The sequence below is a fragment of the Eucyclogobius newberryi genome, unplaced genomic scaffold (assembly GCF_026437365.1).
Source record: "Eucyclogobius newberryi isolate DKJ021-1_F unplaced genomic scaffold, fEucNew1.0.hap1 SCAF_21, whole genome shotgun sequence".
NCBI classification, from domain to species: Eukaryota; Metazoa; Chordata; class Actinopteri; order Gobiiformes; family Gobiidae; genus Eucyclogobius; species Eucyclogobius newberryi.
In genome coordinates, this window is record NW_027315846.1 from 10,649,364 (window position 1) to 10,673,267 (window position 23,904).

A 23,904-nucleotide genomic window follows, 5' to 3' on the forward strand; every position below is an offset into this window, starting at 1 on the left:
GAGAAGCAGCAAATTGCTTCCGGGTCATGTGTTCTACCTGCCACGTCTCTGTGAAAGACGCAGGGACGTGTCTTTAAATACATATATATACTACATCAATTTATCCCTTCTCCACATTTACACCAAGTACAGTCTATGAAACAAATCCATGTAATTTAAAATATGTGATCATCACAATTATGGTTGACCAGTAACACCAATATAATATTAATTAAATACATATACCATATATCTATATCTATATATCTATATATATATCTATATATATCTATATATCTATATATCTATATATATATATATCTATCTATATATCTATATATATATGTATTATATAAATATATATACCTCTAATAAATATATTATTTCTATTAAAGGGGAAGGCCACAAGTTAACCTTCTCTTCTTAGGCCCCAAAAATCATGTTGACATTTTTTCTGGAGGAAAAGGTGCTTACAAGACAACTAATCACGTCACGTTTTATTTCATAACAGTACAACTGATTTTATTTTTGTAATAAATGACAATTACATATACCGGTTCAAAAATATCCCCCAATTAACAGCACACTGAATAAAAATCCAAATGATCATTTATTTCAACTACTCAGTCATTCTATGTGTGACATACATAACATTTGTAAAAAGAATAATTTTTATTTGTCACATTGAAGCAGGGCCTCACAATGACATTAGTAAATACAGGCAGAATATGTCCAACTCAACGCCATCCTCAACATGAAAAAAATAATTATCTGTCATGCTGTGTGCAAATGTGTTTGGTTCAGTCTCTCTCTCTCCACTAAACAGATTGCAGCAGGTCCACAGAAATATGAGCTGAATGTTGAATCAGGACATTGCAGAAAGAAAGATTCAAATAAAACAATGAGTGCCAAGTGAAGTAGTTATTTTGCCAGTCCAATCTTCTTTGCCTCAGTTTCATAAATTAACAACCTCCACATTTTTATGATGAACACCTCTGCTTCTTCATCAAGAACCTGCAAAGAGAAATATATGCGTTTAAAAAAAAGTTATTGCCCAACAGAGGAGTAATTAGGTGGTTTCAACTATAGTTAAGAGTTATTTAATAGAAAGATTATCACATGTGGCGTATCAGAGGACAAAAAGACATACGGTATGTACTGTACCTATACATACAGTATTTGAGGTTGAGGCGGACTGAACTAAAGGGAAAAACTCAAGAAACAGCTTGGTTTTTACCATGTGACTCAATCCAGTTTACAATCCAAGCCAGAAAATATCTGGAAGCCAATAACTTTTTACAATTTTGGGTCTATGAAGATGTGCTGTAAACAAATGCAACAGCAAACTGCCTTTAATCACTAAATACTGTTTATCATTGTGTGCAAAGATTGGGGTAGGCTCATCCTCAGTGTGAAGTTAATTCCAGGGCTGAGAGGCCCTCTGAGGGCTTGGAGGTTCACTCGCTGGATGACTCTGATCTGCAAGTCCATTTGTGGCCTCGTGACAACTTACCTGTGCACCTTTGTGCAGACAGCTGAGGGTCACGTGACATTTATTGCTTTTCTGCCCTTCGAGTTCAGACTGATGGGGGAAACGAGCCTTCAGCTATGCTGCTGCCACAGTTTGGAAAGCTCTCCAGTCTGAACTGAAGTTGTGAGCTGGTTCACTGGACTCAGTTACTGCTTTTAAGGGTCAGCTTAAAACCTTTTTATTTAGTCAAGCCTTTTAAATGCACTTGTTTTACGGACTGATTTTACTGTATATTGTTGTATATGTATTGTTCACTGTAAGTTTTTTGTGTTTTTATTCTGTGTTTTGTGAAGCACTTTGTGACCTCTGTCTGTGAAAGGTGCTAAATTTACTTACTTACTGGTGTCAAGTGTTTTTGTACCATTTAAAAAAAGCAATTGTCAAGTGCAGTTCTTTCATGACTTTAGAAGTGTAAAAGTTTTTATTCTGTGTGCTGCAAATTTTGCACTATGGTCCAGGTCACCCTTCGAAAAGAGGTCTTGACCGCAAATACTTTTTACCTGGTTAAACAAAGGTTAATAAATAGATAAGAATTACATAACATTAAAAGTAATGAGAATTGCGGCCGAGGTGCTGCGGTGCTCCAGCTTAATTCAGTTACTAGTCTATTTTCACCGGAGGCCAAAGCCCACCACAGGCTGGTGTAGCTCTTAAAGCCTGTGACTGCAAGAGGACAACAGACATAATAAAACTATATGTGACCATTTAACAGTTCTTTGCGTGCAGTTCACTCAAAGTGCACTGTCCAAGACAACAGTCACATTATTACACATGCAGTCTGAGCGAGGAGTTAGAAAATATAATTTATATTGCCCCATTTTTAAAGATTTTCTGTCCGGAAGGCTTTATTAGACAGAACAGCATCCTGTCTAATGAAGGGGATAGAGAAGGTGGAAACATTCAGCAAATGATTGAGGTGAACCCACAATATCCAGGTGGTATTAACCACACAACGACCAAAAGCTTCAGCACCGGCGAGAACAGAGCAATGTAAATTCTACCTCCACAGACCAGGACATTCAGATAAATGATAATAGTGAAATCTTGATTAGAAGTCAGGACTACATTTGAAAAATGTAAGTTTGACACACTGCATTCTACTTACTGTGGCCACATCTTCAAGAATGCTCTCTGCAGAGCTGTGTGCCTTTAGCTAAAGAAATTATGAAAAAAACATCAATCATTTAAGATTATTTTTTTTTTAATGATAAAGCATTTTATAAAATGTAAATGATCTCACCTTTGTACAAAGAAACTCAACAAGAGTGGGTTCCTCTTCTCCAATGTATTCAGCGATTTTCTTACTAATCCACGGTCGTATACAGCGTTCCATTAACGTCTACAAAACAGAAGATCAATTCAGAAAACTAAATATTTTAAATCTTATCTTGATGTAAAAGAAATGTAATTACCGAATCCACCATCGTCCAGTCCAGTTGGTAGGAGAACAGCTCTGCTCTTCCTGTAGGAATCTTCTCAATTAGTTTTACTATGTGTTTGCGCTTCTCTTCTGTGTTGATACTACTTTTGTAGGCAGAGTTTTCCGCCCCGTCTGGACGCTTATTGTTGTCCTCTTCGTAGTCGAGGGGAACCAGTTTTCTTTTGCGGGGCTGCTCCTCTGTCTCCTCATCGTCAAACTTATTAAAAACACTATCGACAGCCTCCAGCTTCTTGCGTTTCCCCGTCAGCTGACTAGGACTGTTCGTGGCACCTAAGTTAAAAGGAAGACATTATTATTATAAGTACAGTAATATGCCTAAATCAAACTGGTGCTGGCTAACAGCAACTTTCTTTATACCAAACAAGGCAATAATGTGATATTTCTGCACTTTTATGATCCCTAAAAGGAGACACTAAATTTGCGAGCACAGAAAGTTTTGATAATTCTTTTTCACCTATTGAATATCAAACTTAAACCCTTCAATAGCAGAATTACCACTCTAACGTATCCATCTCTACGTATTTCTGAGCAATTAAAAAACCCTCTAATTGAATAAATGCAGACTTTCCACCATAAAACTTACATAGACTATTAAAACATACCCAGTCTTAGGCTCAGTCCAATCTTCGGTCTGTTTTCATCCAGAGGCTGCAGCTCGCCCGTCTTCTCCCCAGGAATAATGATGCCGACCGGGGACTCTGCGCCGATGGAGTTTGGCGTCCCGTCCCCAGAAGACACAGAGGGGGCGATGGTGATGGGGCGCAGCAGCGGTTTGGGTTTAATCTCCTGAATGTCCTCCCTGTTGTGATTGTGATCCGGTGGTTTGTCCGCTTCCTTCTCCTTGTCGGGTTGGTCCTTGTGTTTGCGTGGAGGTGGTTCGGGAGAGTGCTTTGTCGACTTCTTCTTTTTCTTCTCTTTGTGTGGCTTTTCCTCAGAGTCAAGTTTCAGCGGGGACTGTTTGTACTGTTCTTCCTCGATCTAGACAATCAAAACGTAAAGTTAGTTGAAGCCTTTTCAAACTAAATTTCTAGCAAGACAGATCATCATTAACAAGTGCTCTGGGTGCCTTGAATTTGGAAAGGACTATATAAATACATTGTAATTAAAAATACATAATATTGATGACCAAAACCTCCAAAATAACCACGCAACCACCCAGATACCCCCACTGCAAAAAACAAGGGTTTGAATTGTATTTACTTGGTTTGTATTCATGTTTAAAAATAAATAAAAAAGAGTTTAAATACAGTTTTTTTTATTACCACTGGTGAGGCCTAGTCCAATTTTAGCACTAATTTAGCCCAAGAATAATGCTGTTTTAGACCAGGTTCAGATCTGGGGGTACTTCGAAGTCTAGACATTTTCTTACTTGTACTTGATGTGTAACGTTTGCGCTGGTATATAAAGTAGTAGCAAGTCACAATTAGCAAATCACAAAGGTTGTAATTATTTAGGTAATATCATGCCGTCTACATTGAACTGAATATCTATAAAACCTACAAACTCAGTAGTTTAAAATGAGCCCTGTGAACAGAAACCTTGATGTTAAAAAGTATATTGAAAGTCTGAACAGAATCAAAATATTTGCCAGAAAGATGTCATAAGAAATCATTCATAAAACTGTTCAGCCCTAAAATTAATGTAAATATTTAACCAAGGAAAATCTAGCATAGCACAGTTAAAGACGTATGTAAAATGACGATGAAAAAATAAAATAATTCATAGCAAAAATATGTTCAGCTCAGACTTACCCTTCTCAGTTCAGCTTCGGGGTCTGGATGTCCTTCAGCCAAAAGCCTCCGTCTGATCTCCTCCACCTCCTCCTTCTCCTTCTTCCGGTCTCGCTCATCCATTTCGACCTCCTTCTCTCGGTCTCGGAGTCGTTTCTGGAGAGCGCTGCCCCTGTGAATGAAAAAAAATACATTTAAAAGAGGAAAATTAATATCAAACAGTTTGAAAAAGTGAAAATATCCACCTGAAGTACTTTGGATCATCTCTGCCGTCCTCGTAATCCTCCAGAAACTCTTTTAGTCTCTTTGCCTCCTTCACCTGAACACAACGAACCGTGCAATTTAGAACCATTTACCAGTAGCAGTTTATTTACCGGTAATGTATATAAATGTACCCGTTCACGGCGTCTCTCCTTCTCACGCTCCACATCTTTTTCATAATCGCGTTCTTTCTTTTTCTCACGAATTTCCCAGTTTTTAAGGCGCTATAACATAAAAGAAATGATCATCAAAACACATCATATCGTTCTATTGACATTTGTAATCTTCCTAATGCTGCTCCTATTGTACTTTACCGTTTTACTGTATTTATTTCATGACATGAAAACATTTAAAACATTTGAATATATTCACACACCTCCTGGTAAGCAGCTTCTTTGTCTCGAAGTCTCCGCTCAAGTCTTCTTCGTTCATAGACATCTTCAATATCCTCATTAGGGTCTATTTTTTCCTCTTTTCTTGCTCTTTCTCTAAAAAGTGACAGAATTTACAGAGTGTGGTGAATGACAGGGTGAAAGGATGTTTGTCCATGTCCACACGCTGCAAGATTTTAGTTTTCATTCTATTTAGATGACTGAAAATGAGCATACCGTCTATTTTTATTAAGCGAGACGGGGTACACCGAATTAACATGTGTAGTAGTACTTAGTGTTTTTAAATGTACCATCTTAAAAACATGATTAGATCATTTTAAACTGTTGGCAGTGCACTTACACAATGCTTTCCACACATCCTAATTATTTGCCGCCTTTCACATCTTTCAAAGGCTGTCACGGTAAAGCTAACACGCTAACAGCTCACTTCCTGCTTTGTGGAGAATTCGCTGTGTAATTTGATGCAGACAGCACAAAGTGGTCTCATTTTCACCCTGAGAGCTGCTTTTTACAAAACATCTGAACTGGGCATAACATTTTATTTTCATTTTTCTTACATGAAAGAAATCTGGCACAGACACTTTAACCTTTATTTATCCAGGTCAACTGAGATGTGAAAACTGACTCATTTACAATGACTACCGGGTCAAGAAGCAGCAGAACAAAGAGCAAATACATCTGTGACATTTTTTGTTGTGTACAAATGATGAGGTTCGATTTTCCTGAGGCATGACAAAACCTGGATTCCTTGACTAACCTGGACTTGCGGTCTTCACTGACTTCTCGACTCCGGTCTCGGTCTCGCTCCTTGTCGCGCTCCCGCTCTCTCGTCCTCTCCCGGGTGCGCTCTCGTTCTCGGTTCTCCCGCTCGCGCTCTCTCTCCCGGTCGCGCTCCCTCTCCCTCTCCCGGTCTCTGTCACGATCCCGGTCCCGGTCTCGGTCCCGGTCCCTCTCGCGGTCTCTGTCTCGGTCCCCCCTCTCGCGGTCTCTGTCTCTGTCCCGCCGCTCGCCTTCGTTGTCGCGCTTCTTGTCTCGCTCTTTTCTATCCTTTTCAAGATCCTGTCGTTCCTTTTCCCTTTTTCCTTTCTCCTCCTCCAGTTTCTGCAGGGAAAAGTTAAGTATAATTGCTATGCACAACACATACGACATAATAGATTGCATTTATAAAGAAAATATTTGGAAAAAGACTATAACAGGCTAAATATTGATAATAAGAAAGACTCAGTAATAAAAAGTCAACTAAAGAAAGGCTTGGTCTACTTAAAGACATTGCCTGTACATCGACAAATTAATTTAAAGTGCATGCAAAACTACAGTGAAATACTAGTAAACAGCATCTTTATAAGTGAAAGGGCAGATGTAACAATAACTATCAAGTACTATCACATGGGCTGTCAGAATATGTTGAATTACAAGCTCCTTTGTTTAAAGTTTTCAGTTGTGTTATGGCATTTTAAAAAGGAAAAAGTATCACAAGTACAATCATTTTAGCCTTTTCAAAATACCACAATTAATTACTGTAAAATTACTATTGTCATATTATCATACAGAGAGATTTGGATATTTTTTACATCACTCGTCACCACAGAAACTCCAGATATCTCACTCCATGTCCTTTCTGCTACTGCTGTATATAATAATTCTGACAATCCCCCCAAAAATGTGGTTGACTTTGACACCATCAACCCTATTAATCGACTGACGGGTTAAAGGACCAGCCCATTTCCTGCCCACACGCCACTGTATTGAGTGCTTTAACTTATAACTATAGAACACATATTGAATTCATGTTTTTCACGTGTGTGACGGGTCAACCTGCCCTCTACACAGTCTCTACGCGCTCCGCAATGACCACAGATTATGGTTCTGATGTAACAAAAGAGCTGCCCCAATAAAAGTCAGGCTCCAGGCCAATACGTAACAGTCACATGTTTCTGATCGCATTTTTAAATCAATGTGGGTCCAAGCAGAAGCATACCACGAGAGTAACTACAAATATAGCTTTGTCCTATTTAGTGTACGTTATAAAAACTATTAATGATTATTTTGTTTGCTCAGCATATTCTACAAAACTGATATGAGAGCTATTTGTAGTAGTAAAACACAATTATCCAATTTAAACAACTATATACTATTTATGGATAAAAAAAATGTGAAATTAACTAAATGTAAACAGAATTAATGTAAATGGTAATTTACTACATTAAGATAATACTCATCAAGTTCAAACTAAATGGACATAAGTAGAGTTTAGCATCACAGAATTTGGCATTGGCGCATTCAGCCAAATAGATTAAAACGAGCTCAGATTTGATATGGCCAGTGGCCCAACTAAGTGATTTATGTAATATGTTCCCTATCTGCCAAAGGACATACTTTTTACTGTCAATATCAATAGAGCATCGATAAATAATGTTTTATATCCTTAAATACATGAAGGTGGGCAATAGATCAAAATTTAGATTAAATCATGAATATTATTTTGAAGATATGCAACATTTAATAGTGTTTATGGTAAAAAATGCTACAGAAAAAGCAGATGAAAAATAAAAATGTATGTTGTAAACTTTCAAAGAAGACGATATTCCTGCACTTTTGTAATTCATTTTACAGTATTTTCATTTGTCTGTTACCCCTTAATCCTTGGCCTCAGCCCGGCCGCTTCATTTTGCCCAATTACAAGAGCCAAAGTGGTATGCCATTTCTATTTAGCGGTGAGGGATGAAAGGACACACACCCCTTCAGATGCACACTTTAGACCAAGAGGAGTTTCAGTAAAACGTGGAAATACTCTGATTAAATAAACTTCTAGAAGTACCATAACTCTTAAACCTTTGATGACATGTATAAAGTTAGAAGAAAGCTCTTTGGAGTTTTTTTATTTTTATCTCTCTCTCCGCCTTGTGACTGGGGTGAGAGAAGTAGCTATCCGACACAGACGTAGCGATGAAGCTATATATAACTGTATTTTACATGTTATTCAGCGCTTTTAACTCCATAAAGCACCTACAACTATATCCACAACACCACATCTCTTGGTTTCTTGTAAATTAAAAATTAACAGAATAAAACTAGGGAAGTCTCATTTCCCGTTCTCTACCCTAATCATTGGTCCTCATTATGAAGTTGTAGGGGAACAAATGAGAATTAGGATTGGGCCTAACTCTCAACTAATATACATTATGTTTACCCAATATTGTCTGACTATTGTTTTACTATAAAACAAATAATCAAAATATATTTATTTTTTAAATCAGATCAGATGAGATTAGTTTTAACTTTGTGTAATACAATATACTGTTACAATGTATGAACACATCTTGGAAAAGGAATTACATCTAAACTTTATCTCTAAAATTAACAAACATTTAATCAGGGTTAAGATTGGCACAAAGAGTCTGCGGAAAACACGGTCAATAAAACTTCTAAACATTACATACCTTGTGTGTATCTCTGAATTTACTGATCTCTCTGGAAATCAAGTCTCTTTTATCATCTTCGATCTCAATGCCACTGATATCCACCTGTGCACGTGACAGAAACCAGTCATATTTAGAACATAGCAATTTTAGCACCGCATTTTCACAAAACGGTACAAAAACGTTACTTCTTCTTTCTTCTCTCGAAGTTTCTTGATACGAGATTGGCTGTCATCGTCCTGTGACGTAGCGCTGTGGTCAGTTGCATATTCTCGAAGCAGAGCGCTGATCGCCACTTTCACTTCCTGGTCACGGCGCAATGTGTCATCATCCAAAACCTCTTCTGCCGGTTTGGATTCGCCAGTTGCCTCCTGCATTTAAGAGGAGGTTAAGAGGACATTTTGGCGAATAAGATGCACTGCCTTCTCTAGTTCCGCTTTGAGTCTGATCACACTAACTTTGTAGAACTTGAGTATTAGTTCAAGTAGCTTTTTATTGCAGTTATATGATCAGTTTATTTTGTACTTTTAAACATTTTGGGATGCTCTTGATGCACTTTGTTTGTTCAGTATTTACACAATAATACTTGGTATAATGCTGGATATTCAACCTCGAATCAAATAACAGAAATGTTAGCGTGCATAAGGACTGCATACCCCATTGACACCCTTCTTCTTGGCTTTCCACTCATCCAGCTGGGCCTTTGTCTTGGCGTCTACTTTCACCAAAAGCTTTTTGTCTCCAAGAAGTAGCTCGTGTAGAAGTCTGAGCGCGCGGAGCGTTGATTCAGGTTCTTTGTACTCGCAGAACCCAAAACCTTCAGGAGAACACACAAAAGGATGAATTATGAACGTCTAGCCTTAAACAACAAAGCAATTCTCTTAACTAATTGAGAAAGTTGCAAAGCATAGATTTAGATCATTTACTTACCTTGCAGTTTCCCAGAAGCTCCCTGCACACGTTTCCAGTTTAATACAACGCCACATTTCTGTATCAATAGAGATGTGTGATATTTATGAGTTATCTATTAAAGTATTTTATCTCAACATGCTACAGCCAGCTTAAACTACAAAAACATCCTAAAATTACTATTAACATCAGGTGAGATAGACCCTCAGCAACCTATCAGACAGAAGGACACTACATACACTGACAAGAACCTATTCATTCATCCTCCTGGGAATGTATATTCTTTGCAGACATGTGGATGATACAGAATGGTATAAACAAAGTGATCGCCAGTGAAATACTGATCAAAATAAACTTACCGCTAGCAGCTGTCTAACCAAGAGGTCTGAAACCTTGTCAGAGATGTTTCCCACAAACACTGTGGTTGTAGGAGCATCATCTTCATTGGATTTGGAAGAGTCAGTGCCAGGTTTTGTTAGAACCGGCTTCTGAACTATAGTAACTGGAGTTGTAATCAAAACCTGCAACAACGCAATAAAAAGAAAGGGTGAGAACTGCCACTCAAATGTGTACAGATTTGTAATTTGGGCTGGACCCTACAAAAGATCCTAAATACAATGACAGAATTAAAAGCTATATTTAAATAATCATTGTAATAATAAACTAATATTAAGAAGCTGCATTTTTTATATGCGATGAATAAAAACTATTCTAAAAGCTATTCTACTCTTCTATTCAAATATAATTTGATATTGTCATCATCATACCACAATAACATGTTTAGTACAACTTTATCAATTAACTCACTGGTGGTGCAGAGGCCACTACGCCCATATGAACCGGGATCATGGGGGTTCCTGAAAAACAAGGACATATAAAAAAAAGACTTTTAACGAAACATGCCTGGGTCAAAGATAAGCATGGCGATTTCAATGATAAAAGGGACATTCATGTCTCCTGCAAATATGTATTATTGTGTGAGCCATTTATTTCCTGGTCATAATGCATCATAACAGTATTAAGGCAATGTCTAGGTGTTCAAATACTTAACCGTGTTTCCCAATAATAGAAGTGACTATGGTATAGTGTCGTGTCACAATACTAAAATTTCAAACTCTATTTTGATACTGAAGACCACGCTGGATACCCAATGGCAATTTTGACACGACAATAATTAAAAACACATTTTCTTACTACAATAAGACTGTAATTTATAATACAAAATAACCATATTTGATTTCTGTTACCATGTGGTCTTATACTAGATCCGATAAAACCAAACAACATGAAAGGTTCAATTTTGTCCAATTCATGAGAGTATTTTAGAATTTATACTCAAAAAGTATATCTAGTTTCAATAGTAGTTTTAGTATCCATTAGTAGCTAATATTTTTGAAAACCCTCCTACTGCAAAACCCCATATTCTGATTTCATACCCCATATTCAAATAAACATGGTTAATAATGAACAGGTAGAACAAGAATTCTTGTCGTTTCCTGTAATTTTATCTTAAACATAAAATAAAATGGGATCGCGTGTGCAACAAAAATCTCAGCAGCAGAATCAATGGTTTAAATATGGAGATTATTTATTTGCGTTTGAATTGACATAAATTAACCGGTAACTTAAATTTCTCCATAATATACAAAACAATGGCGGTTAAGGACCGTCCTGTACATTCCCATTGTAAACATTCCCATCCTGTTCCCGCAATGAAGTATAATAACCATAGACATAAATGATTGTAAGTGTTACCTGGAGGGATTGGGGGAGCAAATGTCCCAAACTGTGTAGGAGGAACCCCCGGAGGTAAAGGCTGCATGCTCATCTGCTGAGGCGGGTACGACATCCTAAAACAAAACAACTCTTTACATACGATATTGTAGATTTATTGGCAGAGTTGATTATAGCGGCGTAGAAATGTCTTGTGGAGTCTCCCCGTGTTAGCTTTAGGTGGCTAAATAAATTAGCTTACGTTAGCATGCTATTCGGCTCTGTTAGCGCAGTCACAATGTTACTTTTACTCACTTGATTTCTAGACTGAACTCGAGAGTATGATAATCTAGCGTTGATCGATGCTTGTGATTTAAAGCCACTTTAAAACCATTGTTAAAACATTAAACTTCTCCACAAAGGTGCCATTAGCTTCGAAATGAATTGTGGGAAATAACACAGTGTTTACACGCGGCTCTGCCCACAATCTAGTCTGTCAGGCTAAAGATTGTATAATAAATTATTACTTCAAGAAAGTAATGCTTTCAAAATACACAAAACCAACTCGGCACAAAATATGGAATTTTATATTAAGTTATGAAAACGACCATTCGCCAATATTTTCTTACAATGAAAGCAACAAACGAAAAGGCTGTTAAAATATACAGTTTGCACAGGAAATAGTTCAAATATGACATTTAAATTTTCTTTCCCCTCCACTTAATTGTACTGTAGCATTTTTGTTACTCTTTTTCTAAAATTGTCTTTATTCATTTCTTTTTTATGTATTTATTGTTTCTTTTCAACACTTTTCATGTTTACCTGCACATGTATCTAATTTAATTGTAAAAGAAAATAAATGAATGCCACGGGCTGCTGGGTTCTTTGGGTTCCACACGAATTTGTGTCATAATACTTCGACTACCTGTTTGATATTTAGTTTGCTGTGGCGGTGAGCCTTAACCAATGTACTCTGGGAATAGAAAGTACATTTACTACTTTTCAGTCTTTCAACACCAGGGGACGCTAGACGTCCGCACATGACCCTTCTCTACGCACTCCATGACACCGGAAGAAATTTTGGACAACGCTTACGTTCAACGGTAGCAAAATTTAGCAGAGAAGCCGCGGCCCTTATTCGTATATCTATTTTTCGTGTCCTCTGTCCGTGAAAAGAAGGCTCAACCGCGTGTTTGCTCGTGTGTCTACATTATTCGTCCACAATTGTGCAGTAACGCGTGTTTCTTTGTAGCACACTGCGACATCATGGTGAGGCTAGCCAAAGCAGCTAATAAGCAGAAGGCTAACCCTCCAGCAGAGGAACTGGAAGATGAATCGAGAGACGAGAACAATGAGGAGGAGATAGATGAAGAGGCTGCAGATGAAGTGGACCCGGACGAGGCTTCTCCCGAGGAGGCTTCTCCTGACGAGGCTTCTCCCGAGGAAGCTTCTCCCGAGGAGGCCGCTGTTGAAGAGAGTTCCCCTAAAGACGAAGAGGAGGATGAAGATGGGGATGGTGATGCAGAAGGAGAAGGAAATGGAGAAGGAGAAGGAAATGGGGAAGACAACAACCACTCCGCAAAGAGAAAGGCTGAGTCCGAGGAGGAAGAGGACTCCCCAGATGCTAAGAAAGCAAAAGCAGTGGTGCCAGAGCGTTGCCTCTTTGTGGGAAACTTGAACACAAGTAAAGAAGCAGATGAAATTAAAGAATCTCTAAAGCAGTTCTTTGGAGAAAACAACCTTGAAGTTGTTGATGTCAGGTTAAGGGACTCCAAAAAGTGTGGTTATGTGGACTTTGCATCAGAAGAGGACGTAGAGAAGGCACTGGAGCTCAATGGCCAGATGCTGTTGGAGCAGGAGCTGAAGCTGGACAAAGCATCAAGTAAAGACTGCACAATGGAGGACAAGAAGGAGAGAAATGCCCGCACACTGTTTGCTAAGAACCTGCCCTTCTCCGCTACACCCGAGGAGCTGAAAGAGGCCTTCAAGGATGCTGTGGATCTGAGATTACCACCAGGAGACCGGAGCAAAGGCATCGCGTACATAGTGTTTGAGTCCGAAGCTGTGGCAGAGAAAGTGATGGAGGAAGTGAACGGGACTGAAATACTTGGTAGAACCGTCAGACTGGACTATGTCGGGGAGAAGAGCAAGAACAAGCGAGGTGAAGGAGGCAAAGGAGGACAATTCAAAACCTTATTTGTCAGAGGTCTTTCTGAAGAGACCACAGATGAGACTCTCAAAGAAGCCTTTAAAAGCTCAGTCTCAGCCAGGATAGTATCAGACCGGGACACTGGGGTCTCAAAGGGGTACGGCTTTGTCGAATTTGAAACCGAAGATGAATGTAATACAGCTAAAGAGTCCATGGAGGGTGCAGAGATCGATGGCAACACGGTGGCTCTAGACTTTGCCAAGCCCAAATTCAACAAGCCCCGCGGTGGTCCCGGTGGTGGTGGTGGAAGAGGGGGGTACGGGGGTTTTGGTGGCCGTGGTGGTGGTGGTGGATGGGGCAGAGGAGGCTACGGAGGAGGGTATGGAGGTGGTTATGGTGGCGGTGGTGGATGGGGGGGCGGGAGCAGAGGAGGTTGGGGGGGCGGGCGCGGAGGTGGTCCAGGGGGTCGCGGAGGGTTCAGAGGACGAGGTGGGTTTGGGGGTGGACGAGGGGGCGGGTTTTATTACTAAACACCCTTTTTTTCATATGTCGTTTTTTATGATTTTGTTATATTTCAGAGAGTTGGGGCATTCCACAAAGCATCAATGTTTGTTAACTGTTTGAAAGGCAGGTTTTTATTTTTTATTTTTTTATGTCCATACAAATCATGTGTTCAATGCGAGCGGAATCAGATCCACTCTCCAAACAAGTGTTTTTTAATTGGAATATTTTTTGTTTTGAAATTTGCAAAACAACTTTATTTTACGCCCACTGTCAAATTTCTTAAAAACATGGCAACTTGTTTCTTAGTTTAGGTGCCATTTACCATTACATGAAATGTTTTTGACAGAAAGCTGTGAGTTTAATAATGTGGTCATGTTTGTGCCATCTTGTTTGATGGCTGTTGGTGTGAGTCAAAAGAATCCTCAGTATTTGTAGTGCACTTCATTTTTTTCAATAAAAATGACTTCATGGTTGAATAAACGTGTTTGTTTTTGTGTTGATGCTTTCACTTACTCTATAGAAGCTGATGACCTCAAACAATCTTCCAAACTGTGATGAATACCAACCAGAGGACATATTACATACAGGCTATTTCACAATTCCACTATGCTATTTTGAGAAGTAAGCATGTCCCACTTAGATATTTTTTAAACATTTATATATATATATATATATATATATATAGAGAGAGAGAGAGAGATAAATTACAAGTCAGAATAAAAAAATGATTCTGCTCATTGGATAAAACAAAGGGAAGTTGTTTTGTCTTCCTATTGCTCAGGTGTGCGGCCACAGTGACCTCGGTAGGTTTTCAATTGACCTGAAAGCTGATATGTGTTGAAAGGGGGCTCGCTTGATGGGCACGTGGTGGACGCAAACATCCAGGCCGAACAGTAAAATGTAAACAAGCCTATATCTATAACGCTTGGCTGCCTCCTCTGCACAGCTGTGGAAAATTCCACCTTGCACTGGCAGCAGAATATGGTTAGAGATCACAACAAACATTTTCCAGGACACTTGGCCTGCATCGTTGCGCAGACCACGCCCACCGCACCAAGCAAGGCTTTTACGCTCTCCTGATTGGCTGGGCTGAAGGTGTGTCATAAAACCTGACGTAATAGTCCTAATATAGAACTTCTTGTTCTATTACAAAGAAAGGTTTAAAACATACACGGGCCGTTTACTACAACCAGACATGCGCAGCATATGATTTAAATGTTCTCGCTTTGTTTATTTAACGCTAATAATAACCGTCTCTATTGTAACCGAGCCTCTCTTTGAACAACTCATGAATAATTAAGCAGCTCGCGCCGCCATAAAACGCCCCCTGCAGCCGCTCGTCCGCATTCAGCATCCATCCACTCATCATCCTGCGCTTTCGTCAGGGCTGTGAACGGCGCGCACTCACTCGTGTTCAGACAGTCATCATTTCAAGAGGGGGAAAGATGGCATTGAGGTCGTTATCCCGACTGCTCAGAACTCAACTCAACCACAGTTGCCAGCAAAGCCGCGCGCAATCCGTGGCCGTTCTTGGCGCTCCTTTCTCGGGGGGACAGGTAACTTCGACTTCATTTGACATGATTTATTTTTGCACGCGTGGTCTTGTATATATATGTACCCATCCTCAGCGAAACTTTTGTGTCACAGAAAAGACGCGGTGTGGAGCATGGACCTAAAGTGATCCGAGACGCCGGGCTGATCGAGAGACTGTCTGCGTTGGGTGAGTGCGCGGGGGCCAGACGTGATGATAAAAGCAAGTGTCTCTGCGTTACGTAAGGGGCCCCGTGAGGTGTAAACTGCAGTGTTCCGCGCAGAGATTTAACCTGCGACATCCGGCAGCAAAACGGGAAAGTTGGGTTACATCACCTGGACGCTTAAGGACACATTATCCGTCCTATTAGAGGAGAGCGACTCTGAGATCAGTGGAACAGAAATGTGCCAAACCCTCAGCTGCGGCTTTTACTGTATGTCATGTTAAGACGTGTACAAACAAAGCATCTTTTCATCTCCACACCATTCATTTTGTGGCCGCCGCACCCAATCACAGTCAATGTGTTATGGCGGCTCGTGAACCCAGTGGCCTGAGAGTGGGATGTACCGACATTTGTAATAGGCTTAAGAGACGTCAGCAAGTGTTCTGTCTGCCAGAGCCAGGCTGTGGAGACCGTGTACTTAGAGGTGCCAAATGAGGTGTTTTAATAGTAGCCCACGTTAGTTTGCCCAGGGCGTGTGTGTGCGTTAAATACTTTCTTCATTACACACAGTCATCCCTGGAATGGTCATGAATCGTCAGGTGCTGTAACTATAGTAACGTCTTCTGTCCTTTGATGTGGGGTTTCATCACGTCTGGTTCGAGCCACATCCGCTGAGGTCACGTTTACCCCCGTGTTCAAAGTGCTCATGTTCCGGAGCGGACGTTGCTCTGCGTCACATGTGCACTGACTATTAATGGGGCCCCTCCATAATTTGGTCACAATGGAAATGTCCACCGTGACTCATGGCGTGAATGTGAAAGGCAGGGGAAAAGCGCGCTCTTGCTGCGTAATAGCGTGTCCACGGGGTTTTGTATTGTTAGTCAAATTCCTCGCGCTCTACATGACAAAAGGAGTTTGTTTCTTCTGTCCTGGCAGGGCAGATCCAGGGATCCTGTGATCTGTGATTCAGGGACAGGCCCCAAAAACACCCCGGTTAGAGCTGGTACTGCGTTAAGAGTCCACTAATGGTCAGATTATAAAGCCCATTGCTATGAAAAAATGTCTGATCAAAGTTAAAAGGTGGTTGTGTGTCATAAAACTGCACAAGAAAAGTCTATATTTTATAAAACATGGTATAATCGAGAGCAAGTCAATCATTATAAGTTCTTGTTTCGATCTGACTACATGGCCATCAGTGTTTGTGTAAGATTTATTACACAGTTTGTAGTGAAGAAATACTCCTCAATGTCAGGAAAAATATTTAATGACAGATGATGAAGAAGCCCTGCAGAAATACAAACATGGCAGTGTAAGCCGGTGGTAAACTCTGCAGATAGGTAATAGAGGAGGTGAAAATATTTGGCAGGTATTCCCAGCATGTATGTCTAGGGCTCATGGCTATAAAAATATATGTTATGTAATCAGCAAGTGCTGAATTAGGTCAGAATAGGTTTATAGGTACAAAAGGGATTCACAGTGGTGACAGAAATGGGCTACTGAGTTTGTTACTTATAAGTACAGATACAAAAGCAGAAAAAGGACTCAAGTAAAAGTAGCCTCACATAAAATAATGATATCATAGCAGGTCTGGGTCTGTAATGACACTTAATGGATGATTATTGTATTTGCTTCTCTTTGGAATATTTTGAGGACTGTTATGGTCGAATGTAGTGCTTTTGATCATTTGGATTTTTGATACTCAATAATCCATTGATTTTTGCCCTCCTTTGAACTCACTCATTAGTTAAAAAACTGTTAGTGATGCATGGCCATCACTAAAAGTTGTCTAAGTTGGTGACCTGCTCTTGGACCACATTTGCTGAGTGTGTTTGACCACACTGAAGATACTACTAGTGTCTTCTTCTACTAGTGAGGCCAAACTGAAACCAAAAGCCAGTAGACTAAATTCCCTAACCATGTCCTCTAATTTACTTGCATTACATCTTATTTAAATGTAGTGGAAAATTGTACTACAATAATAGGTTTTGGGAGGAGAACGTTTTTTAGTGGGTCACACTTGAATTGTCCTATATCAAATTGTAACAAGGTCTATTCCTGTCCAGCCTGCAAATGGCAGTGGACTGAAAGTAAAAGTAGACCGTTAGTTCTTTCCGATGAGCAGAGTAACAGTACACGGTCATCACAGCTCAGATTGCCAAGATGAGTCCTCAATATGGGTGCTCAAATCACTTGTTTACCCGCACTGTCTGATGAAATAGAACGTTTTCTTGCAGCTACTTTATATTTATGCAGGCCGTTTGGCACACTGTGACGTGTAACTGGACACAAGTGAGCGAGGCCAGCTCTGGAAACTGCCCTGTCACATATATTCCCCCCGGCTTTGAATGACCAAGCCACAAATGATTTGTCATGTCACGCTCGAGGGCTTTGGAGACACCAACAGACAGCTCAAGGAGACGACCGGCACGCACCCATAAATAATCTACTTCTCCTTGAGTAACGCACTAAGATCCTGTAAGCGACACTAAGCGGTGACTCAGCCGAATGCCTTAGATTAGGGCTCCAAAATAATCTCACATTTATCATTGCAGTAATGTCATATTTATATCTCAAGAAACACATTCAAAGTCATAGCATTATGTTCTAAAAGAAGAGTTTGTTGTGATAAAATATACATAAAAGTATACAATGTCCATAAAATTTCACCAAAAGAGTTTAAAAATGGTCTTAGTTGTATTTTAAATCGTGATTTTTGGTTGTGGTTTAGCCCTAGTTTATTTTTCTTTAATTCTAATGTATTATAGTCTCATTTTAGTCCTTGTTCAGACCCTCATGGTTTATGCAGGGTCATTCACGGGAGTCAGTCATAGTATCGTTTGGGACAAGTTATCAACTTGTTTTGCCCTTTTCAAACAATTGAATATGATTTTATTCTGCATTTCTTCAGACTATTCTGTCCACGACTTCGGAGACCTCACGTTTCCCAAAATCGAGAGCGATGAACCGTACATGGAAGTGAAGTCGCCGCGCACTGTAGGAGCAGCCACTAAAAAGCTGTCCGGAGCAGTCAGCAGAGCCATCGGCGCGGGACACACCCTGGTCATGCTGGGAGGAGATCACAGGTATAGACAACGTGCACTATGCTCTAAAGCTGGCAGAAGAAGCTATAATATGTACATTTCAGCACAAACTCTACTTTATACTGCATTATTTCCTCAATTTGCTGAACGGGTCCTGATGAGTCTTCTGATTTTTATTGTAATTATCTAGTTTTGAAGGTTTAGAACAATTCAATTTGTGTTGTTTTTTCCTCCTTGCACTCTAAAAACTCTTTTTTTTTTACCCTTTTGACCTTTGAAGTTGTTCCTAAGCAATTGTTGGGATTTCAGTTTGAACCCTTTTCACTTATATCAATTATATGGAAATAAAATGTATTTACAGTCAATAATATAAAAGCCTGGGTTAAAGTGAAACATGTTGTATTTGTTAAATAGATAAACGTTGGTGTGATCATTTCTCCTTGCACCATGTACGTCTGTAACCTCCACATGAGACGAAACACCTGGACATTCTTCAGTGTTACGACTCACGCACAAAGACACGGCGAGACATTAACACCTCCTATTTTTAAATTTAAATGTATTCGTCCCTCCACAGTCTTGCCATGGGTTCGGTGGAAGGCCACGCCCAGCAGTGTCCCGACCTGTGTCTGATTTGGGTGGACGCTCACGCAGACATCAACACCCCCATGACCTCTCCTTCTGGAAACATGCACGGGCAACCAGTGTCCTTCATGCTGAAAGAGCTGCAAGACAAGGTGAGAAAAACACCACGTCCAGTTCTGAGTATTGTTTAGTCTTTTGCAAATAAATATAGAACGCACAATTGTATTCAACATCAGTGGCTTTCAGATTTAATCGCATTTGTGGTGTGTGTGGTGGACGTGACTAATTTATCTGATTTATAAGTAAAGTTATCATAATTATCATAAGTTATCATAATTAATAAAATAAGGCACAAAATCTGTTAGAAGCAGTACATTTACTCACAGAGGGAAGAGTAATCAAAACTTTTACTCGAGTAAGGATACTGTTACACAAAAAATATATTTCTCAAGTAGAAGTAAAAGTATGGTGTCTGAAAACACCATACAAATACAATTTTATTGAAAAGTTACTCAGGGAAATGTTATGATTAGGACTTACTTTAATCATGCAAATATTTATACAATTTTAATAATCATTACTATAGTGTATAGTTTTTTTAAAATACATTATTTTATTCAAACTTTTTTACCAGGAAAGTCCCTTGAGATTAAATCTCTGTTTCGAGAGAGATTAGGACAAAAGGCAGACAGTCAACAACAGTAAAACAGAAGATCAGTTTGATCAGTTTAAAATATATAGGTCAAGAATAACATCTGCACCTTTTAATACAAATTTTAAGTAGGGACTATAAAGACTCCGGGGACTTCCTGTTGGAGGTTTTAAGGAGCTGCGTAGGTTCTGCCAGTGCGATGTTGGTGCAGACCTACTGAATTGTAAAACTGTCTGTTTGACTTTCCCAAAGGTCCCAGATCTGCCAGGATTTGGGTGGATGAAACCGTTCCTCACTTCAAGAGACATAGTGTACATTGGATTGAGAGACGTCGACCCTGGGGAGTAGTAAGTACATACGTTTTGTGTCATATTCATTAAATCAATTTGACGTTTTGGAAACATTTGACTTAACATAACCTTTTATTTTATAGTCACGTGCTGAAAAACCTTGGTATTCAGTACTTCTCCATGCGAGACATCGACAGACTCGGCATCCAAAGAGTCATGGAGGTCGCTCTTGATAATCTTCTAGGCAAGTAGGTTCATTTCAAACACATTTAATACTTATATAGATCGGGGCAAAATAAATATCCTCGATTTATGGCTACATTCTACTTTCTAAAAAACAACAGTTACATTGCAATTCTGCCTTTTATTTTGAACAGACAACAGCGTCCGATCCACCTGAGCTTCGACATTGATGCGTTTGACCCCTCCATCGCTCCAGCCACCGGGACCCCAGTGAACGGAGGACTGTCCTACAGAGAGGGCATCTACATCACAGAGGAGATACACAACACAGGTAAAAGGACTTCAAAACAACACCACTGCATCGATAATATAAAACTAATAAGGAAACTGTACAAGAAGTGATTTGTAATTGAAACAGTGGTTGAAGAAGTATAGATACAGGAGCAAAACTTACTCAAGTAAAAGTATGACAGTCTACCTGAGTAGTCCTTTTAATAATGTACTTTAGGTGTAAAAAGTTGAGAACAAAAGCGTCAAAGGTAGAGTTCTGGATTTAATTAAAGATTGGGCTGATTTTTGATCAACAGAAACGGCAATTTCAGTCGTTCTCAAACGTTAAAGAAAAGTACTTTGTTTTTACTTTTCAGTCCGGTTAAACTGTTGTGGAGTAGAAAGTACAGGTACCTGCTCTCAGATGTAGTAAAGTAAAAACCTTCTTTTGTTACATTCCACCCTGTGAATGTACTCTTGAAGTATTACCACGATGCGCGCATATCTAACGTTTCTCTTTCCGCTTACCCAGGCCTGTTGTCTGCCATGGACCTTGTGGAGGTGAACCCTGTTTTGGGAGCGACCCCTGAAGCCGTGGAGGCCACCGCGTCTCTAGCCGTGGACGTGATCGCCTCTTCTCTGGGGCAGACGAGAGAGGGCGCCCACGCAGCGCTCCACGAGATCCCCGTCGTCAACGCAGAGGACACAGAACAACTCAGACTTTAAGCAATACGAACAAACTCAAATGTCCCTAAGGCATTCCACACTTCAACCAGAGACTACATAGATCGAACTAAACGCGTTTTTATGATGTATTTTTGTCTTTGCTGAGTTGTACAGTTTAAAACATGTATAAGGACTACTCAATTATGTGAACAACTACAATGGGTAACAACAGGGATGTAACAACACAATCAAGTCACTAATCAATCCTATCATAGTTCAATCTGACAATTTTACTCCAATTAGTTGTGGGCGATATTGACACAAATACATATCTCAATATTAATGTGTTAAACATGTCTTTAAACAGTGGTTTAATTTTCAGATAAATGTGTGATGTCTGCAGAAAGATACAGTTGCATATGTTTTAATCTGTCTTTTTTGTTGTTGTTTTGGTCAATTTTTTGTTTTACCTGATTTGAATCTCGAGTATATCTTCAAAACATACACAATATTATCAAAATTTGTATATATCGCCCACCAGTGTTTTTGGGGTGCACCATTAGTCAAACTGAAATTCATCTCAAATTTCTTTCCAAAGTGTGCAGAATAAGTGAGCCGCAAAATGTACTACAGCACCTTGCTTTTATGCTGTTTTTTTATTCAAATGACTCTGTGTGCGTTGTTACGTTCCTAATGATGGAGATTTGTCACTTCAATACTTTTTTGTGGTATGTACTGTTAGTGTTAGACATTGCAGCTGCCACATATTTATTGTGTTCAGTTTAAGAGTTAGCCTGCCTTAGCGGTACGACAGTCCTAATATGGGCTCATTTGTGGCTGTGCCAGTTAGAAATGATGATTATTGAAATGTGTTGCACTTTTGGACCAGCTGTGACTACGCTATTATTTTAGAGTTTACTTTTGTATTTTATCCTTAATGTACCGTGTAGACTAACAGAATTAAATGAATCCTAGTTTTGATTGAGCTGCAGTGTTTTATTTTTGCTATTTTAATTTAATGTTTTCCAACTTATGTAGCCACTACACTAATACCTCTTGTGACTAGTTTCTATTCGAGTCTTCCATAAATGTAAGAATATTGAATCAGTGTACGAGATTCTTTGTCCTCTTCTTCATTTCGATTACGTAGCAGACTTTCTAGGACCACACCTACGTTATCCGGTGACTGGGCAATGTTTTTGTGTTCGCCGTCAGGCCAAGAAAGCATGAAATATCTTCAGCAGAAAAGCAAATGAGGGACTTCAGGAGCACTGCACTGGAAATAACTGTATTGCTTTTATTTGAGAATTAAGTCCGTAGTGACAGATGTTTGCGTAGCACTAACCAGGACAGGACGCTGCCTTCACTGACATCAGATAAAGGATGTTTTTGTCGACTTTGGTCTGTTTGGCCCTCTTTTTTTGTACGCACACACATAATACTCTAGTTACATAAATAAGATTCAATCATTTCACAAAGGCAGTTTGTAACGCTGGTTTGTGTATTTTACAGTAGATAAAAACTGATCCGATAACAGTATGACCACCTGTGCAAAATGCAGCCGTGCATGCAACAATCAGAGTTAGCATTAAAGGTGCATTATAAGATAAGATAAGATATTCCTTTATTGTCCCACATGGGGAAATTTCACTTGTCGAGTGGAGGATCTACCACCTGCTCGTCTCCATGGTGCCGTTAATCATGGAACTTATCCATCTCCATGGAGACAAGCAAGCAACGTTACAGATCAAACAGTACAGGAATGTTTTTTCATTGTAGAGAACGTTTCAAATGTCATCTCGGCAATGTTTTTGAATAAGCTCCTTAGATAAAACATTTAGTTGGAACTAACCTCCCGTTAAACCTGTTCAGCAGTTATGGGCCATTACATTCCAATTGCAATCCGACTGAAACACTCTCACCACTGTTAAGCACCCGAGTAGCACACGTCTTGCACACAGTTGTAAACCTCTGGCCAATTAAACCTTGAACAACCACTAATATTCAATGAGATTCTCTTTTTTGATCCAGTGGTTGTCTAGTCTCGCCCACGTAACGCTCATTACAGCCTTCTTTACAACGCTGGATTAAATAAATTGCTGTTTTTTGCATGGCCATCTTAAGAATGTTATGCCGTCTACAACGTATACATTGGAGTTTCCCAGACCATCTACCAGCTAAGATTTTTAAAACATTATGAGGCTTTTTATACGATGGAAGTTAAATACATTATTATCACCCAGAGGTTACATAGTGCACCTTTTGCTTAGTTATTAGGATATTAGTGCCTCTAAATTTTCACTTGCATTTTTAAAAGTCTGCAAAGCATTAACATTATTAGCGTGTCTGCGTAACTGGCCTTTCTGTGCTTCAACACACGTGATCTCATTAAAACTTAATTTCTGACACACAAGATACCACTCTAATGGTTGCTTGGTCATATTGTTATATATAGGAGAAGATAGCAATTTGTATTATTTTTCATTAGTTATTCA

General features: G+C 39.4%; 3 protein-coding genes across 4 annotated transcripts; 2 read left to right on the forward strand and 1 right to left on the reverse strand.

Moving 5' to 3' along the window:
- Positions 1 to 461: 461 nt before the first annotated feature.
- On the reverse strand, positions 462 to 11,845 carry rbm25a (RNA binding motif protein 25a). The gene is made up of 18 exons (XM_072457418.1): positions 11,691 to 11,845; positions 11,418 to 11,512; positions 10,470 to 10,519; positions 10,022 to 10,183; positions 9,684 to 9,741; positions 9,410 to 9,570; positions 8,942 to 9,124; positions 8,775 to 8,858; positions 6,092 to 6,435; positions 5,319 to 5,430; positions 5,077 to 5,166; positions 4,927 to 5,000; positions 4,703 to 4,853; positions 3,554 to 3,929; positions 2,923 to 3,221; positions 2,751 to 2,849; positions 2,616 to 2,663; positions 462 to 993 (listed from the first exon to the last, which is right to left on the reverse strand). The coding sequence occupies exons 2-18, from the start codon at positions 11,509 to 11,511 to the stop codon at positions 901 to 903; spliced, it is 2,478 nt and encodes an 825-aa protein (XP_072313519.1). The 5' UTR covers position 11,512; positions 11,691 to 11,845; the 3' UTR covers positions 462 to 900.
- A 585-nt stretch (positions 11,846 to 12,430) lies between these two features.
- LOC140370312 (nucleolin-like) lies at positions 12,431 to 14,508 on the forward strand. 2 transcript variants are annotated; one of them, XM_072457423.1, is made up of 3 exons: positions 12,431 to 12,761; positions 12,807 to 12,891; positions 12,922 to 14,508. In XM_072457423.1, exons 1-3 carry the CDS (start codon positions 12,642 to 12,644, stop codon positions 14,052 to 14,054), a joined length of 1,338 nt encoding a protein of 445 aa, XP_072313524.1. In that variant the 5' UTR covers positions 12,431 to 12,641; the 3' UTR covers positions 14,055 to 14,508. The 2 variants fall into 2 exon arrangements, with proteins under 2 accessions (XP_072313524.1, XP_072313526.1); XM_072457425.1 differs by having other exon boundaries at positions 12,928 to 14,508.
- Positions 14,509 to 15,376: 868 nt separating this feature from the next.
- On the forward strand, positions 15,377 to 22,513 carry arg2 (arginase 2). The gene is made up of 8 exons (XM_072457501.1): positions 15,377 to 15,584; positions 15,676 to 15,748; positions 18,631 to 18,805; positions 19,341 to 19,500; positions 20,253 to 20,347; positions 20,434 to 20,538; positions 20,668 to 20,804; positions 21,276 to 22,513. The coding sequence occupies exons 1-8, from the start codon at positions 15,474 to 15,476 to the stop codon at positions 21,467 to 21,469; spliced, it is 1,050 nt and encodes a 349-aa protein (XP_072313602.1). The 5' UTR covers positions 15,377 to 15,473; the 3' UTR covers positions 21,470 to 22,513.
- Positions 22,514 to 23,904: the final 1,391 nt, after the last annotated feature.

What these genes read in the sequence shown, in the direction of transcription:
- rbm25a (XM_072457418.1), bottom strand. Translation starts at nt 11,511, where the DNA reads ATGTCGTACCCGCCTCAGCAGATGAGCATGCAGCCTTTACCTCCGGGG. An exon ending in TAGTGGCCTCTGCACCACCA is followed by an intron (nt 10,184 to 10,469) that starts GTGAGTTAATTG and finishes GCGTTGTTGCAG; the next exon opens with GTTTTGATTACAACTCCAGT. An exon ending in AGTGAAGACCGCAAGTCCAG is followed by an intron (nt 5,431 to 6,091) that starts GTTAGTCAAGGA and finishes GTCACTTTTTAG; the next exon opens with AGAAAGAGCAAGAAAAGAGG.
- LOC140370312 (XM_072457423.1), top strand. Translation starts at nt 12,642, where the DNA reads ATGGTGAGGCTAGCCAAAGCAGCTAATAAGCAGAAGGCTAACCCTCCA. An exon ending in ATGAAGAGGCTGCAGATGAA is followed by an intron (nt 12,762 to 12,806) that starts GTGGACCCGGAC and finishes TCTCCTGACGAG; the next exon opens with GCTTCTCCCGAGGAAGCTTC. An exon ending in GGAGGATGAAGATGGGGATG is followed by an intron (nt 12,892 to 12,921) that starts GTGATGCAGAAG and finishes GAAATGGAGAAG; the next exon opens with GAGAAGGAAATGGGGAAGAC.
- arg2 (XM_072457501.1), top strand. Translation starts at nt 15,474, where the DNA reads ATGGCATTGAGGTCGTTATCCCGACTGCTCAGAACTCAACTCAACCAC. An exon ending in CTCCTTTCTCGGGGGGACAG is followed by an intron (nt 15,585 to 15,675) that starts GTAACTTCGACT and finishes TTTGTGTCACAG; the next exon opens with AAAAGACGCGGTGTGGAGCA. An exon ending in TGAAAGAGCTGCAAGACAAG is followed by an intron (nt 19,501 to 20,252) that starts GTGAGAAAAACA and finishes ACTTTCCCAAAG; the next exon opens with GTCCCAGATCTGCCAGGATT.